This window comes from Typopeltis vanoorti, chromosome 25 (genome assembly GCF_054136105.1).
Source record: "Typopeltis vanoorti isolate ZY-2024b chromosome 25, IOZ_Tvanoo_1.0, whole genome shotgun sequence".
Classification (NCBI taxonomy): domain Eukaryota; kingdom Metazoa; phylum Arthropoda; class Arachnida; order Uropygi; family Thelyphonidae; genus Typopeltis; species Typopeltis vanoorti.
In genome coordinates this window covers 59,514,721-59,530,912 of record NC_143573.1, presented here as the reverse complement: position 1 = coordinate 59,530,912, position 16,192 = coordinate 59,514,721, and the positions used below count along the sequence as shown (strand labels likewise).

General features: G+C 34.7%; 1 protein-coding gene across 4 annotated transcripts in view; it reads right to left on the bottom strand.

The window, feature by feature from the left end:
- PolD1 (DNA polymerase delta 1, catalytic subunit) overlaps positions 1 to 16,192 on the bottom strand; it is a 235,125-nt gene that overhangs the window by 138,811 nt on the left and 80,122 nt on the right. For all 4 annotated transcript variants that reach the window (XM_090414807.1, XM_090414808.1, XM_090414806.1 and 1 more), the window contains 2 exons: positions 10,748 to 10,993; positions 520 to 630 (listed from right to left, as the gene is read on the bottom strand). In XM_090414807.1, coding sequence (XP_090270933.1) covers positions 520 to 630; positions 10,748 to 10,993 — 357 coding nt within the window. The remainder of the gene's footprint in view (positions 1 to 519; positions 631 to 10,747; positions 10,994 to 16,192) is intronic.

The window sequence follows — 16,192 nt, the reverse complement described above, 5'->3', positions numbered from 1 at the left end:
ATACCCATGGCAGGATTTGAATCAGCGGGTACACTAACCTCTCGGACAACCAGGCCAGCTTGATAATAATTATCAATTCCCAATAATCATAAATTAATTAGTATAACTGACCAGCCTTTATAATCAAGTGGTAATGCCTTCACTTCGTATCAACAAGCACTGTGTCTGAATCCTACTATAGCATGATGACACAACCTTATTTTCAAGTTTATTTTAATTTTATTGAAAGATGGAAACAGCATAAAATACAGTCTTCATAGCAGAGATCTGTAATCGTTAATCTGAGAGAAAGACATAAAAAAATAAAAATTAATATGATGTTATGTTTTGTGATATTCTAATGTTCAGACATCTGGAAAACCTCAACATCATATCATGCAGAAATGTACAGAATCATTAACGATGGTCAAACTCTTTATGTTGTTTTTTTTTAAAATATCACAGGTGGCACAATTAATTTTGAAACTAATGGAAATTAGTATTTTCATTATATCAGTTGAAACAAGTATAAAAAAATACCTGTAAATCTGTTATGATAGAATGCTGTACATCTTCTTTCTGTTCTTGCAAAAAGTGAAAACTAACAGCATTAAGTGTGTAAGACCTCAGCTTATAATCTCGAACTAAAATCTAAAAAGTCAAAAATTAAATTAAAAAATAAGCCATTGTATTAAACGCATTATATACTACTAATCCATACGTCAGAACAATGAAATTTATTACATTCTAAACAATATGTTGAAATAAGTAATAAGATGATTTCACAAAAATTCATCAACAAAAATCACTGAATAATAAAATGTCACAAAAACAATTAATCAATTTTTGGTGAATTCCATAAATCATACCTGAGTACACTCCAGACACTAACTGCAACATAGTTTGAGGAATTTCATTCAAAACATAAAAAGATTATATATGTATAATCAAATTGTACATTATATCATTATTTGAACTGTACTTTACAGCTTTCAATTCTCCAATTCCATTGCTAAGTGATGGATATGCCATGACGACATATGCATAACCCAGATGTGAGCAAGCAGGGCAGAAGCAGATAAGGAGGATATTAATTGTTTGGTGAAAGCACAGGAAACTGTTATGATTTTAAACTAGAATGTCTCAAGTTCTGCTTAGAGGATATAAAAATTTTTATTTCTTTTTTCCATTGAAGAATATATACATAAAAATACATATATATTTTTCTTTGTATATTCCAGATATGAGATTCTATAATTTTTGAAAATTGAACTGTCAAAATTTCCTCAAACTATCCTCTCATGTTTTGGAAAAATTCCACATTTACTATTTAACAAAAAATTATTTCCAGGTTTACAGATTTTTCTTATCAGTAGACACCAAAAATACTTCATGCAAAATTTATGTATGTAAATAAAGAAATGTAAATATATAAATTTTCTTTAGCATGTACTTATTATTTATATTTTAAGACATGATAAGTTTAGTATGACAAAATAGTATATATATAGGGGAAAAAAAAACTGTTAAGGTTAAATAAGTTTGAGACTATTCATATTGATTTTTTTGCTTATGAAAAAGAAATGTACTTAGATAAATTAATTGTAACAAAATACTATTAGATTTCAGTGCATCATTGTAGATAGCTATTTAAGGTTACAGAATTCTAAGGCAATTATTATAAATTTAAGCAAGGAAGTTTATAATAAACCAGCTTGAGACTATTCTAAATATGAAATGCAACTTTAAAATGTGTGTAGATGTATTATAACATAGATTGAAAGCCAAACGGCTATTTTTCTGGAAACCCTAATAATAATGAAGGAGATATAAATCTTTTGATGTTTAACTGCCAGTAAGTGAAACTCTAAGAACTCGGACTAAGATCTATGAGTTTCATACCGAAAAACTATCAGCAAATCCAAGTGTAAGTAACCACTTGGTAGTGCAAACCAAGGCAACTCGAATCAAAGGTAGAGCAAGCTCCCTCACTATCCTTGATATTTTCTCATAATGTAAAAACACAGCCTCTAGGGGATGTAATACTGTAATTACATTATGAGGAGAGGTCACTACCCAGACCAGTTTCAACCTTTTTTGAGGTCTCATCCGTGAGTAGGTAGAGCTGGAAGATAACAAGGTTTAAGTGAAAAGAACTTACATACCTTCACTATACGAATGCCATAAAGGTGTGCTTGTATATTATAACATAGATTGAAAGCCAAACGGCTTTCATTCTATGTTATCCTATTATGTTAATCCTAATATGACATTCGTATAGTGAACTTTACTAATCACACTATTTAACTATCCAAACTTAAGTAGCTTAACTAAACCTTTTACTGCACTAACACATAACTATGACATTTAAACTTTCCTATACATTACAATAGACATGCAGAATTCTCAGGACACGTAATTACTTATATAATATTCATTAGCAAGCTTACTTTCAATATATTCTGTCAGATAATAAAGTCCTAGTATAAATTTTCCTTGGTCACTTCAACAGTTCAGTACTAGAATAATGATAACTATTACAGACGAAGTTTAGTTAACATGAGATATAATTTACAGTACCTTTCTTTCTTGAGTTTTCCATATGGGCCTCTACCTTTTTCTGATCGAAGTATCCCGGTATGACCTCTCCGATAATCTGCTACTCCTACGTTCCTTTTGGAATTGAACTATGCTTACACGGTCTTAAACTTTCGTAATTCAGGACACACTGTGAATCATCTATATGACGGCTGTGCAACTCACGAAGTGGATATCGATATCTTTACAGCTTTCCCTTTCTTGTGGTTGTCACTGAAGTTGAAACACAAAGAATATGCTTTCTTTTCCTTGACTATATGGCATTCTTCGCTTCTTACATAGGAAATTCGGAATCGAAATCCCACTCACTTTTGTTTCTGTGTTGTGACGACAGAGATATAACCCCAACCTCGTGAAACCTATATGACGGAGCTCCTAAAGAACTCTCCGGGAACTGAACAAAAAAACCAAAAGCTAAAAAGCCTCGTAGGGGGGGGGGGGGGTTCTAACCCTTTTATATCCTCACTGCTAGCGGCACCTTCTTTAACTCCTTTTCTCCGCCCCTCTTGACTTTACCGACCAATTAAGGCGGCGTTTTTCTGCCAAACGTCCTTTGGTCGGCGAGCCCGTAACGATGTCTCAATCCGGGAATTGACCCTAAGCGATTGTCTGTTGTTTTTCTTTTGCTAGCCTCTAATTTAATCCCCTTCCAAAATTTCTCTATGAATTCACTTAATATTTTAATCTCTAGCCTCTCACATATCATCTTTTATGACTAATCCTTTTCTGTCTTATTTAGTTAAATTTTCTCATTTATATCATATTACAACATTAATATGTTCTTTCATTTTGTTAGTTAGTTAGTTCAACAAACACCTTTATATTTTATATATTTTATTGGATGCAAGAATTTTTCTTTTTCTTTTAAATATTTTATCTATTAGCTTTTATGCAGGGTTTTTTTAATTTAATTGCTCTTCATGTTACACCATGATAGCTGAGAATTCTACATTCTTAAGATATCAGGGTGTAACACCATGATTTGCGTTTTTTTTCTCGGGTGGCAATACTGATTTTCGAATTGATTTCCTCTCATTCAAATCTATTTCTGCAGAAATCTGTGCATTTCTGTTCCAGATGGCATTGCTTTCGGCTGTAGTTTTGTTTCTGCCATCATGGTGACTTGCACGCTTGCAGCAGTGATGTAGTGATGAGTGATACCGTGATTTTTCAATCACAGTACGAATTGATATTGCAGAATTTCTGCTACGTAATTTAGCGTGTGATAGTTGCCTTCAAGTTGCGGTGGTGGATGATCTATGTTAGTAACATGGAGAAAAAAGACAGAAAATGTATTTCAGTAGAAGAAAAGATGACAATTCTGCGACATGTAGATTGGCATGCCGGAACATGTGTGCATTTAGCAAAAAGATTTTGGACTCTCCGTGTCCACTTTGAACATGATAGTAAAAAACAGGTCAAGCATTGAACTCAATGCAAAGCAATCTGGAGCTATGGCAGAAAAACGAAAATATATCCGGACATCGACATACGATGAATTGGATAAACTTGTCGCAGAGTGGTTTGTTTCTACAAGAGTGTCGGGTATTCCAGTCGATGGTACTATACTCTGAGTGAAAGCCCTTGAATTTGCTGTGAGGTTGGGGCTTAATGGTTTTACTGCGTCAAATGGATGGACTGATCATTTCAAAACTCATCACCATATTGTGTATAATCAAGTGTGTGGAGAAAGTAATAGTGTTGCAGAGGAAACTGTAAACCAGTGGAAACATGAACTAAAGACTATTATTGAGGACTACGAACCGAAAAATATTTTCAATGTTGATGAAACTGGGCTCTTTTATAACATTCTGCCAAGCAAAACATTGTTTTAAAGGAGAGAAGTGTTACGGTGGAAAACTCAGCAAGCAGAGGGTAACTGTTTTGCTCGTGGTCAATGCTGTTGGATCAGAAAAATTGCCTCCACTGGTAATTGGTAAATTTAAAAAGCCAAGGTGTTTTAAGAATGTGAAAAATCTGCCTACTAAGTATGATACCAACAGCACAGCATGGATGACCAGCAGCAGCTTCACATCCACCATGCATGCTCAGGATGCTAAAATGGGGGCAAATCACCACAAAATATACTACTGCTACACAAATGTCTTGCACACCCTAAAGATCTGCAGCTCAGAAACATTAGATCAGTGTTCTTTCCCCCTAATTGTACAAGTGAGCTCCAGCCATTAGATCTGGGCATCATCAATGCATTTAAATGGAAATGTAGAAAAATGCTTGTTGAAAAAGTTGCATTTATGCATGATAATGGTCATCATCATCAAATTCCTGCCATGTACGTATCAAGGGGTGTACAGGATATGATAGTACTACATGAAAAAAATTACATCATTATTAATTTCCTATCTACAAATTTCCTCCAAATCAGCCTGTTACTTGTCAACACTCCAACATTATCAGATCTTATATTTCTATCGTCTAAAGCACTTTGTACTGTATCAATCCACCTATATCTTGGTCTTCCTCAGGGTCGTTTTGCTGCCAACCTGGCAGAGAACACTTGTTTTGATAATCTTTCCTCGCCCATTCTGTTTAAGTGACCATACCACCTGAGATTAGCTCTGCTAACACATTCCTGGATGCTGACAATGTCAAGTTGTTTCCTAATATCCTCATTTTTAATATAATACGGCCATTGATGTCATCTGTTCACGTCTATAATCTTTCTCAGGACTCTCATATCTGTGGTCTCTAGTCTTTGGTCAAGTGTTTTACTTCTGACTCAGCTCTCAGATCCATAAGTTAAAACTGGTTTGAACACTGTCTTGTATACAGCTAATTTAGTGTTCTGACTAATTTCTCTCTTATTCCATATGAATTTATTCAATTGACTTCCCACCCTACCAGCTTTGCTGATTCTGTTGTCTATTTCTATATTTAATTTACCATCTTCAGTAAAAATCGTGCCTAAATAGCTGAAATGTTTTACTTGTTCCACAGGTTCTCCATTCACAACACAGTTGACATTTTCAATGATTCTGCCTATTTTCAATGTCTTTGTCTTTTTATTGCTGACCTTCATACCATATCTATTACAACAGCTATTCAATTTAGTCAGAGAATCTTGCAGACTTGTAGAGGATTTATTTAGAAGTATAACATCCTCCGCATAAAGCAAAGAGCTGACATTAACATCTCCAATTTTGATATCATGTTTAATACCACTTTCCTTCATAATGTGATCCATATAGATAATGAATAACAGAGGGGATAATGTACATCCTTGTCTCACACCAGATTTAACATTAAACCATCTTCCTGTACTTCCTTCAATTCTAACTGCTGACTTACAACTCAAATAAAGACTAAGTATTGCTTGATATAATGCCCCATTGACACCATATGACTGCAGCGTATTGAATAGCTTCTCTCTTGGCACCTTGTCATATGCCTTTTCCAGATCGACACAACTTAAATACAGATCTTTGTTATATTCCCATGCTTTCTCGACTATTTGTCGTAAAGTGAAGATCTGATCCTGACAGCCTCTATTTGGCCTGAATCCAGCTTGTTCTTCAAGTTTTTCTTCCACAATTCTTCTCAACCGTTTCTCAAGCATGATATATGGTATGTAACCTAAAACATATGATCATATCAATCTTTGATGCCATGCATTATGTGGCCAAAGCATAGTTGCATTACTCCTGAAACCATATCCAACTGTTTCCAGAAGGCAGGAGTTACGTTTGTAGAAGAGGAGGAACAACTACAGGAGGAAGAAGAAGTATGTCAGAGCCCAACAACTGGTATGTGATGGATGAGTCTTCCTCATTTCAAGACTTACGTTGATGTTGATGCTGGTGTGATCACATCAATGATACCAAGCGTAGAAGATATCCTTTCCAACCACCTTGGTGAAGAAGAAGAGGAAGAAGTGGTTGAAGAAGACTGTGATCAAGAACCTACCGTCCTTACTAGTAAAGAAGCAATGGAAGCTATCTCTGTTTTGAGGCAGTATATTGCAAATGCATCAAGAGAAGATGGGGCATTTAAAGCCTTATACACTGTGGAGAGGCAGGTGATACTTATAAGAGTGCAGAAAAAGCAAAAACAATCAACAAATAAAGATTTTTTTAAATAGATAATGTAAGTAATTGTAAATTCATTTATTTTCAGTTATTAAATTTTATAATCTAGCATGTAGACTCGCATGCTAGCAGTGTCATCTTTTAGCCTTTTTTAAAGTTTTTTTTTGCATTTCATGCTATTTACACTTTTTCCCATCAGTTCCCTGGAAAGTGTAAAAAAAAAGGGGGTTTTACTGTAAATGAACTTTCCCACCATTTCTCCCCTTTGATGACCTCAACAATATAAGGTCATCAAAACCCTTATCAACAGAATCTCCAATTTCTGTTCCATCCAAGCTTCCCCTTACAGTGGACCTTGCCTTTATTTATCAAACTTTCTGTCCAATGGTTCTTCTTCTTATTGTGCTATCTTCTATCGAAGGTCAGCGACCATCTTGGCGAACAAACTGCGCTCTTGTGCTAATCTGCGCAGTTGTGCACTGCTCTTTCCTGTCCACGTCTGGATGTTGTCAAACCATGATATTCTTTTTCTTCCTCTAGTTCCTTTGCCACCAATTCTTCCTATCAAAATAGTTTGTAGAAGTTGGTATTTGCTGTTTCTCATGATGTGGCCAAGATATGTTTTTCGTTTCTTGATTATTTGTACAAGATGTTTAGCTTTGCAAATGGATTTTAAGACATCTTCATTGGTAATTTTTTCTGTCTATGGTATCTTTAGCATTCTTCTGTATAGCCACATCTCAAAGGCTTCGATTTTCTTGATGGTTGTCGCCTTCAATGTCCATGTTTCAACTCCATAGAGCAGAATAGACCACACGTAGCATTTCAGCATTCGGCATCTGACTTCCATGTTTAGGTCTTTATTGCAGAATAGTGTTCTCATTTTCATGAAGGACTGCCGTGTAACTTCAATCCTTGTCTTTATATCTATTTCTGGATCCCACCGTTCATTAAGCCAGCAACCAAGATATTTATATCTTGACACTTGATCAATATTTTTCCCATTGAGTGTCAGTTTCATTGATGAGGCTGGATGTTTGCTGATGATCATGTATTTTGTCTTGTTGATGTTAATATTTATTCCCATTCTTTGGCTTTCTATGTATACTCTGTCAATGAGTTTTTGGAGATCCATAATATTATCTGCAATTAGCACGGTGTCATCTGCATATCGAAGGTTGTTAACAATCTTTCCATTTATTGTGATTCCCTCTGAACATTCTTCCAATGCTTTTTTAAAGATTACCTCTGCATATATTTTGAACAGGAGTGGTGAGAGCACACATCCTTATCTCACTCCTCTTTTGATGTTAATATCACTGGTGGTAATGTTGTCTAATTGAATGGTAGCTGACTGATTCCAATACAGATTCGTTATTAGTCTTATGTCTTTCTCGTCTAGCCTTATTTGTTGAAGGACTTCTATTAAGTTAGTGTGTCTGACTTTGTCGAATGCTTTTTCAAAATCTATGAAACACATAAAGACAGATTTCTGTTTTTCTATGCATTTTTGTATCAATATTTGGGTACAGAAAAGGGCCTCTCTAGTACCAAAACCATTCCGAAAGCCGAATTGTGTTTCACTTAGAGTTTCTTCACTTTTTCTATAAATACGATTCTGAATTACTTTCAAAAATATTTTTAATGTTTGGCTCATTAGACTAATAAGTCGGAAGTCACCACAGGAATTCGCTTTGGGTTTCTTTGGGACAGTGATAAATGTAGATTTGAGCCAATCTGATGGAAATTCATCACTTTCATATATTTTATTAAATAGTTTTTCAAGAAGTTTGATGTTATCTGGTTCTATTAATTTTAAAAATTCTGTTTGCACACCATCTGGTCCACTGGCTTTTCCTGTTTTACTTGTTCATAGAGCAATCTCTATTTCGCATTTCATGATTGCTGGTCCTTGAATGTTATCTTTTATATTTATAGACTTCTGTCTAGTATCATTGAAAAGTTTTGTTACATATTTTATCCAAATCTGTGCTTTATTCTCTTCTTCTAGAACTATTTTTCCATTTTCGTCTCTTAGAGATACTATTTGCTTTTTCCTCAGTTTTCCAGAAATTTCGATGATTTTCTTAAACAGATTGAAATTATCATGTTTCTTCTGAAGCAGTTCAATTTCAGTACATAAATTTTTCATCCAATTTTCCTTGGCTTCTTTTATTTTTTTTTTTTTGATGATGTTATGTGTTTCTGTATACCTGGCAAGGTCTTTGTTTTTGTACATTCTTCTTGTATCAATAAGAGAAACAATCTCATCTGTCATCCATTCCTGTTGTTTCATATTATTCACATAACCTACTTCTTCAATACTTGTTGTTACGATGGCATTCTTTAAGCTATTCCAAAGAGATTCCACACTTTTATTTTCTTCTATGTTAATCTGTTGTAATCGCAGGTTAAGCTGTGTCTTGGCACTTTTATTTATGTTCGGGTCTTTCAGTTTTTCTACATCAATTTTCTTTTTCTTCTTTTGTGATTTTTTAGCTGATTTTAATCTAAGACGTACTTCTGCAACTATGGGATTGTGGTCTGATGAGATATCTGCTCCGGGATAAGTCTTTGCACTCTTTATACTGCTGTGGAATCTTTTATTTATCAGTATATAATCAATTTGATTTCTGACAATGTTATGTTGGTTATCTTGAGGCAATTTCCAAGTGTACAGTCTTCTGGATGGAAGTTTAAACCAGGTATTTGCTATTGTTAGATCTTCTTCTTCCTGACAGAACTGGACTAGGCGATCTCCTCTGTCGTTTCTGGTGCCTAAGCCATGTTCGCCAACAATTTCTCCATCACCCCCTCTTCCAGTGGTTACAATGCCAAAAAAATTTACAAATTCCACCTCACAATCCTCTCTCAACCTAATAACTACAGCAATGCCATTATTATTCCTTGTATCTTGGGCAATTCAGAAAAAATGGCCAGAACTTTGAAGAAATAGAATCTCTGCACTGCTTTCAAACCACATTTGAAGCTGGCTTTCTTCTCTGCTATTCTAAGGATCTGCTTCCACCCTCTCTATTCCAGGTGTTTACAAGGTTCCTCGAGCTTGCAAATTATCATATTATGGTCAGACTGGAAGATCTGCCTAGAAGAAAACAAACAAACAAACAAACAAAAAACATCTGCTGCCACAACTATGGTCAATCAGGTCTAGCAGACCATGTTCCATTACAACAAATACAAACTTGAAACTCTTTTTTAGAATCTGCAGCAAACTTAAAAAAAAAAACAGCCTAATCTTAATAAATAAGGTTGCATTAAACTTCCCGAAATTTGGGAAAAATTAATTCTTAGGCCTCCTGCCCATCAGCACCCATAGGACTTTAGTCTTCACTCATATTTGCTTATTTCTGTGTTATTATAATTTTAACATTGTATTCTGGATGATGTCTCTGTGATAGACAAAATATTGAATCGATTAAACCTGTTGTTTAATTATTTCTCTTTATGCTGTAAATTATTTCATTAAAGTGCAACATGAATGCAAACCAGCATTCATGTTGCACTTTACCAGAACATGGATATGAAGTAAACAAATACTTGTTTACTTCATATCCATGTCCTGGTGGATGTGAAAACATGTCATGGCTGGCAAGTAGGTTAACAAAGATAATACTATAAGCCCTATAAGTGTGAAAAGATGAAAAAAGAGAAACAATGTTCTCAGAAGTGGTATTTTCAGGAAAAGCAGCATTCCAAATTTAGTGAGGCCACTTGAACATAGCTATAGTTCATCAAGTTTATCTGCTGAATATTTGAATGCCCATCCCCAAAAAGTGACATTTACAAAGAGTGCACTATGTCCATTCATGGCTTAAGGGATGCTCTGATCCTTAAATCCTAAATGGTATTTGACCCTTAATTATCATCTGAGCTGTGGAGGTACTTTGTCATCTGTTACTTTGATATTTTCTAGAGCTACAAGTAACATATTGCTTAGATGTAAAAAATGAAAATAACTGTTAACATCTCAGATATTACACACTGTGCATGATCAGACCTCATATACCACAGCAGGCATTATAATGCAGGTCCTCTTATAACTGGATAGCACTGTATATTAAAATAATATTACTCATAAAAATATATAAGTAAAGTAAACTCACCAAAAGCAAATCAAACTGAACTCTACCCTCAATATTAATAATTTTATTTTCTCTTCTTCCCATCTGCTTTGATTGTAAGACTGTATCTTTCATAACAGTTTTAATATCTCGCACACGACCCAAGAAGGGAAATTTTGGTATATTTAAATGTTTGGCTCTGTTCAGAAGATATGGGAAGTCAAAATTCTGAATGTTGTAGCCAGTAATAATATCAGGATCTACCTCACGAACAAAATCAGCCCATTTCTGAAAATGTAAAATAACAGTTGGTATGCATAAATATGTACAAATTGTTCAATTTCATCTATAAAATTTTGAAAGGATATTCTAAAAGCAAATGTCATCATAATACATTTCAGTAGCAAAAATCAACTTTGAAAATAAATTAAAATATCAACTAGTTTATAACTTGCTTTCTGACTTTTTTGTTTATATCAATACCACTCATGAGATGTGTAAACTTGTAGTACATTACATTAGTAGTGTGAGAGGGCGTAAAATTAGATAAACCAGAAATTCTTCTTTCTATAGTAAATGTGACCCAATATTTTTAAGCCTTCAGGATGGACTTGGAACAAGGTGGCAGCTTCACACACCACATAAAGAAGTATCCATGTCGCAGTGGCATTTGAACCAAAATGCCTATAGCCTGAAATGGGAGAAATATCCACTACTTTGCAAACCAATGGTAAAAGAGGGAAGAGATTTAAATATAACATTTTTAATTCCATTTTTTTTTCTAATAAACCAATACTCATAACTCATGAAAATTCTATAATTTTCATGTTTAAATACACTTCTGAATTGAAAAATTACAATAACCAGAGAAAATGTGTTGAATGATTTGCAATTCTAATTTATTGCATAGAAAATAATTATTACTAAATATAAATTATCATCATCTAAACCTAGATGATGATAATTTATATTTGGGTATAATTACAATATAAGAAAACTGTTTTTTGAAAACAATCACAAAATTATTCTAATTTTTAACATGGTTCAAAATATTAGAATATTCCAAAATTATCTGATTGGTTTTGAGGAGAGCACAGAAATAGCATATATTTCAGTAGCTGCAGGACTGACTCATGTGCGAGGAATCGTTTGCGTGTGGATTTCAGTTAATCATTTGCTAGACATGGGTAAAACGAGTGACATATTGGAAACTATGAAGTTTCGTATTGTATCTCTACACAAAGAAGGCCAAACTCAACAGTTCATAGCTAAGGAATTGAAATGTTCTCAAGCAAGTGAGTAAGTATTGAGACAATATTATAATAACTGGAGTTTTCAAAATAATTGCTGCAATAGTAGTCGAAAGGTAATTACATCAAGAGATGAGAGGTGATTGAAGAAACACCACTTCTAAAGTGTAAGGCATTTTCACAGGAGATGGAAAGAACTAGGTGTGAATGTGTCTAAATCTACAACAATGAGATGACTTCACAAATCACGTGTGTCTTAGGTACACATGAGTTGTAACGAAGTAGCAGTATTTTCTATAGTATGGCTAGAATTATATACCCATCTACCAAAGTATTTCTTACTTTTTCCTCCAATTCTTGTCCTGCCAATCTTGGTAACTGCTCTCCATTTGAACACCAAATATTCTGGAGTGGTTGATATTTCTCTATTCTGATAGTTTATACTCAGTTTTGTGTTGCCATTTTATGCTCTCCTATATAGAACTCCATGGTGGACACAGGAAGTTAAAGAGGCAATGAAGGAAAAAAAAAAGCATACCGAAATATCTTGGCAAATAAGTTAACTTGTGCTTTTAGAGAATACAGAGACAAATGTACGAAAGCTAAACGCTGTGTAAAACTAGCTAAACAAAAGTCATGGGAGGACTTTGGCAAGAACATAGAAAATAAATATCAAGAAGGTGGTAAGATATTCTGGAGGTTGCTGAAGAAGCTTAGAAATGGAGGAAAGAGTGCTGTAAAAGGAGTTAGAGATAATAAAGGTTACATGATAACAGGAGAAAAATATATCCTTGAAGTATGGAGTAATTACTTCAAAAAATTACTAAATGAAACAAGCAGTGATGACAGCACAGTGGTAAAAAACACTGACCAGGTATGCAGTCAGGAATACATATCCATACTTGAAGTAGAAAAAGCCATCAAAGCCTTGAAATGTGGAAAAACAGCAGGAGTAGATGATATTCGACCAGAAATGCTGAAATATGGTGGTATAAAAGTCTTACAGTGGCTGCACTGCATAGTTCAGAAAGCCTGGACAGAGGGACGAATTCCCAATGATTGGAGTACAGCTCTAATAGTACCCATACATAAAAAGGGAAATAAAACTGAATGTGAGAATTACAGAGGTATTTCCCTACTGAGTGTTCCTGGCAAGATCTATGCAAGTATACTTGAGAAACGGTTGAGAAGAATTGTGGAAGAAAAACTTGAAGAACAAGCTGGATTCAGGCCAAATAGAGGCTGTCAGGATCAAATCTTCACTTTACGACAAATAGTCGAGAAAGCATGGGAATACAACAAAGATCTGTATTTAAGTTTTGTCAATCTGGAAAAGGCATATGACAAGGTGCCAAGAGAGAAGCTATTCGATACACTACAGTTATATGGTGTCAATGGGGCATTATATCAAGCAATACTTAGTCTGTATTTGAGTTAAGTCAGCAGTTAGAATTGAAGGAAGTGCAGGAAGATGGTTTAATGTTACATCTGGTGTGAGACAAGGATGTACATTATCCCCTGTGTTATTCATTATCTATATGGATCACATTATGAAGGAAAGTGGTATTAAACATGATATCAGAATCGGAGATGTTAATGCCAGCTCTTGTTTTATGCAGACGATGTTATACTTCTAAATAAATCCACTACAAGTTTGAAAGATTCCCTGACTAAATGGAATAACTGTATAACTGAAATAATAGATATGGTATGAAGGTCAGCATTAAAAAGACAAAGAAAATAGGTAGAATCATTGAAAATGTCAACTGTGTTGTAAATGGAAAACATGTGGAACAAGTAAAACATTTCAGCTACTTAGGCATGATTTTTAGTGAAGATGGTAAATTAAATATAGAAATAGACAACAGAATCAGCAAAGCTGGTATGGTGGGAAGTCAATTGAATAAATTCATATGGAATAAGAGAGAAATTAGCCAGAACACTAAATTAGCTGTATACAAGACAGTGTTCAAACCAATTTTAACTTATGGATCTGAGAGCTGGGTCAGAAGTAAAACACTTGACCAAAGACTAGAGACTGCAGATATGAGAGTCCTGAGAAAGATTAGAGGTGTGAACAGATGGCATCAATGGCAATATCATATTAAAAACGAGGATATTAGGAAAGAACTTGACATTGCTGGCATCCAGGAATGCATTAGCAGAGCTAATCTCAGGTGGTATGGTCACTTAAACAGAATGGGCGAGGAAAGATTAGCAAAACAAGTATTCTCTGCCAGGTTGGCAGGAAAACGACTCAAAGGAAGACCAAGATATAGGTGGATTGATATGGTACAATGTGCCTTAGACGATAGAAATATAAGATCTGATAATGATAATATTGGAGTCTTGACAAGTGACAGACTGATTTGGAGGAAAATTGTAGATAGGAATGATGTAAATTTTTCATGTAGTACTATCATATCGTGTACACCCCTTGAGGATACATGTCAGGAATTTGATGATGATGATATCACTGGTATTTATCCTGTAGTATGAAATATACAACCCATTCTGAGGAAGGATGACAAATCATTTTCCATTCTATTTCTCTCACATTATTTCTTAAGTAATGGAGAAAGTTGTTAACATTCAATTTACATCTTGAAACTTCTAAACTAATAAGCAATTTCCAGTATGGATTCCAACACTGCCAATCAATAGAGAATCTTCTTGCTTATATTGCATAACTTTGGACAAATGCCATGGAAAAGGGTGGTCCATTTGTAATGTTTACCATTCCTTCTACAGGCAAGTTTCCAACTTTCTCGTTGCCCATTTTTCGTGATGCCTACTGGACCGTTTTCTTAAAGCTTTGCAATTAATGCTGTTAATACATCCACAGAACTCCATTCTTTGATCTACTCTTACTTCTATATAACAACAGCCCTCTCCAGTTCATTGAATTTTTAATCTATTTGCTGATAACAGTACAATACAACCCTCATTCTCTCAATTAACAAACTATGTACTAAACAAATCAACAGAGAGACCATCCCAAATTTCTACTTTTCCAAGCACCTAAGCTTTCCCAGCTACACACTCTCTGTATCCTTTCATCCCAAAAGTGGAGTTTGTGCATATGTTCGCTCTGACTTTTGTCTAAGATTGTCCAATATGGAATCTCCAGATTTTGACCTTCTTTGGACAAAAATCTCCATACCTCATTCTATCAAATTCATTTGCTGCCTCTACTATCCTCCTAATCCTGCCAACCATACTGAACGTTTCAATTTCTTCTGCTTAAAAGTCGATATTCTTCAATCCAACCTTCCTAACAGGGAGGTCATTTTCTTTGGAGACATCAATGTTCACAACACTTGTGTGTTGAGGCTTAAGTGATGTGCAGAATTCATGTTGGAAGTTTAATAGAATAATTATCAGCACTGAGAAAGGATTAAAAATAATTTTAATACTTCCAATATTTCGTCTATGTCAGAGAGACATCTTCAGGGATTACAAAAAACTTTTGTAACAACACACACATACACACACACACAAAAGCAACAGTAGTGAGTGAAACTAAAGTCCTATCTAGGTGGTGCGCCCTCTATGGGCATTTGCAGGTGGCCTAGGATGTAAAGAGGGATCTCTAATAATTAATGTTTCCAAAATTTTGGGAAGTTTAATGCAACCGTATTTGTTTAAATTAGGTTGATTCCTGAGTGCCGATGCAGATTCAAAAAGCCTGGAGTATATAGAGTATATTGTGCCTGTAAACTGGTTTACAGGCAGGTCAGCATCCATTCAGTTAGAAGAACACAGATCTTACACTTGCAATCACGATTATGGTCAATCTGGCCTTGCAGACCATGTTTTGGATACTACCCACAGGATCTCCTGGAAAAAAAAACAACCATGCTCCACCATAGTAAATTCAAAAGAGAAAGACTGTTTTTTGAATCTGCATCAGCACTCTGGAATCAACCTAATTTAAACAAATACGGTTGCATTAAACTTCCCAAATTTTGGGAAACATTAATTATTAGAGATCCCTCTTTACATCCTAGGCCACCTGCAAATGCCCATAGAGGGTGCACCACCTAGATAGGACTTTAGTTTCCTCACTACTGTATTACTTTAGTGTGTGTGTTGTAACAAAAAGTTTTTTGTAATCCCTGAAGATGTCTCTGTGACAAGAGACAATATATTGGAAGTATTAAAATTATTTTTAATCCTTTCTCAGTGCTGATAATTATTCCATTAAACCTCCAACATGAGTTCACAACACCAGCTG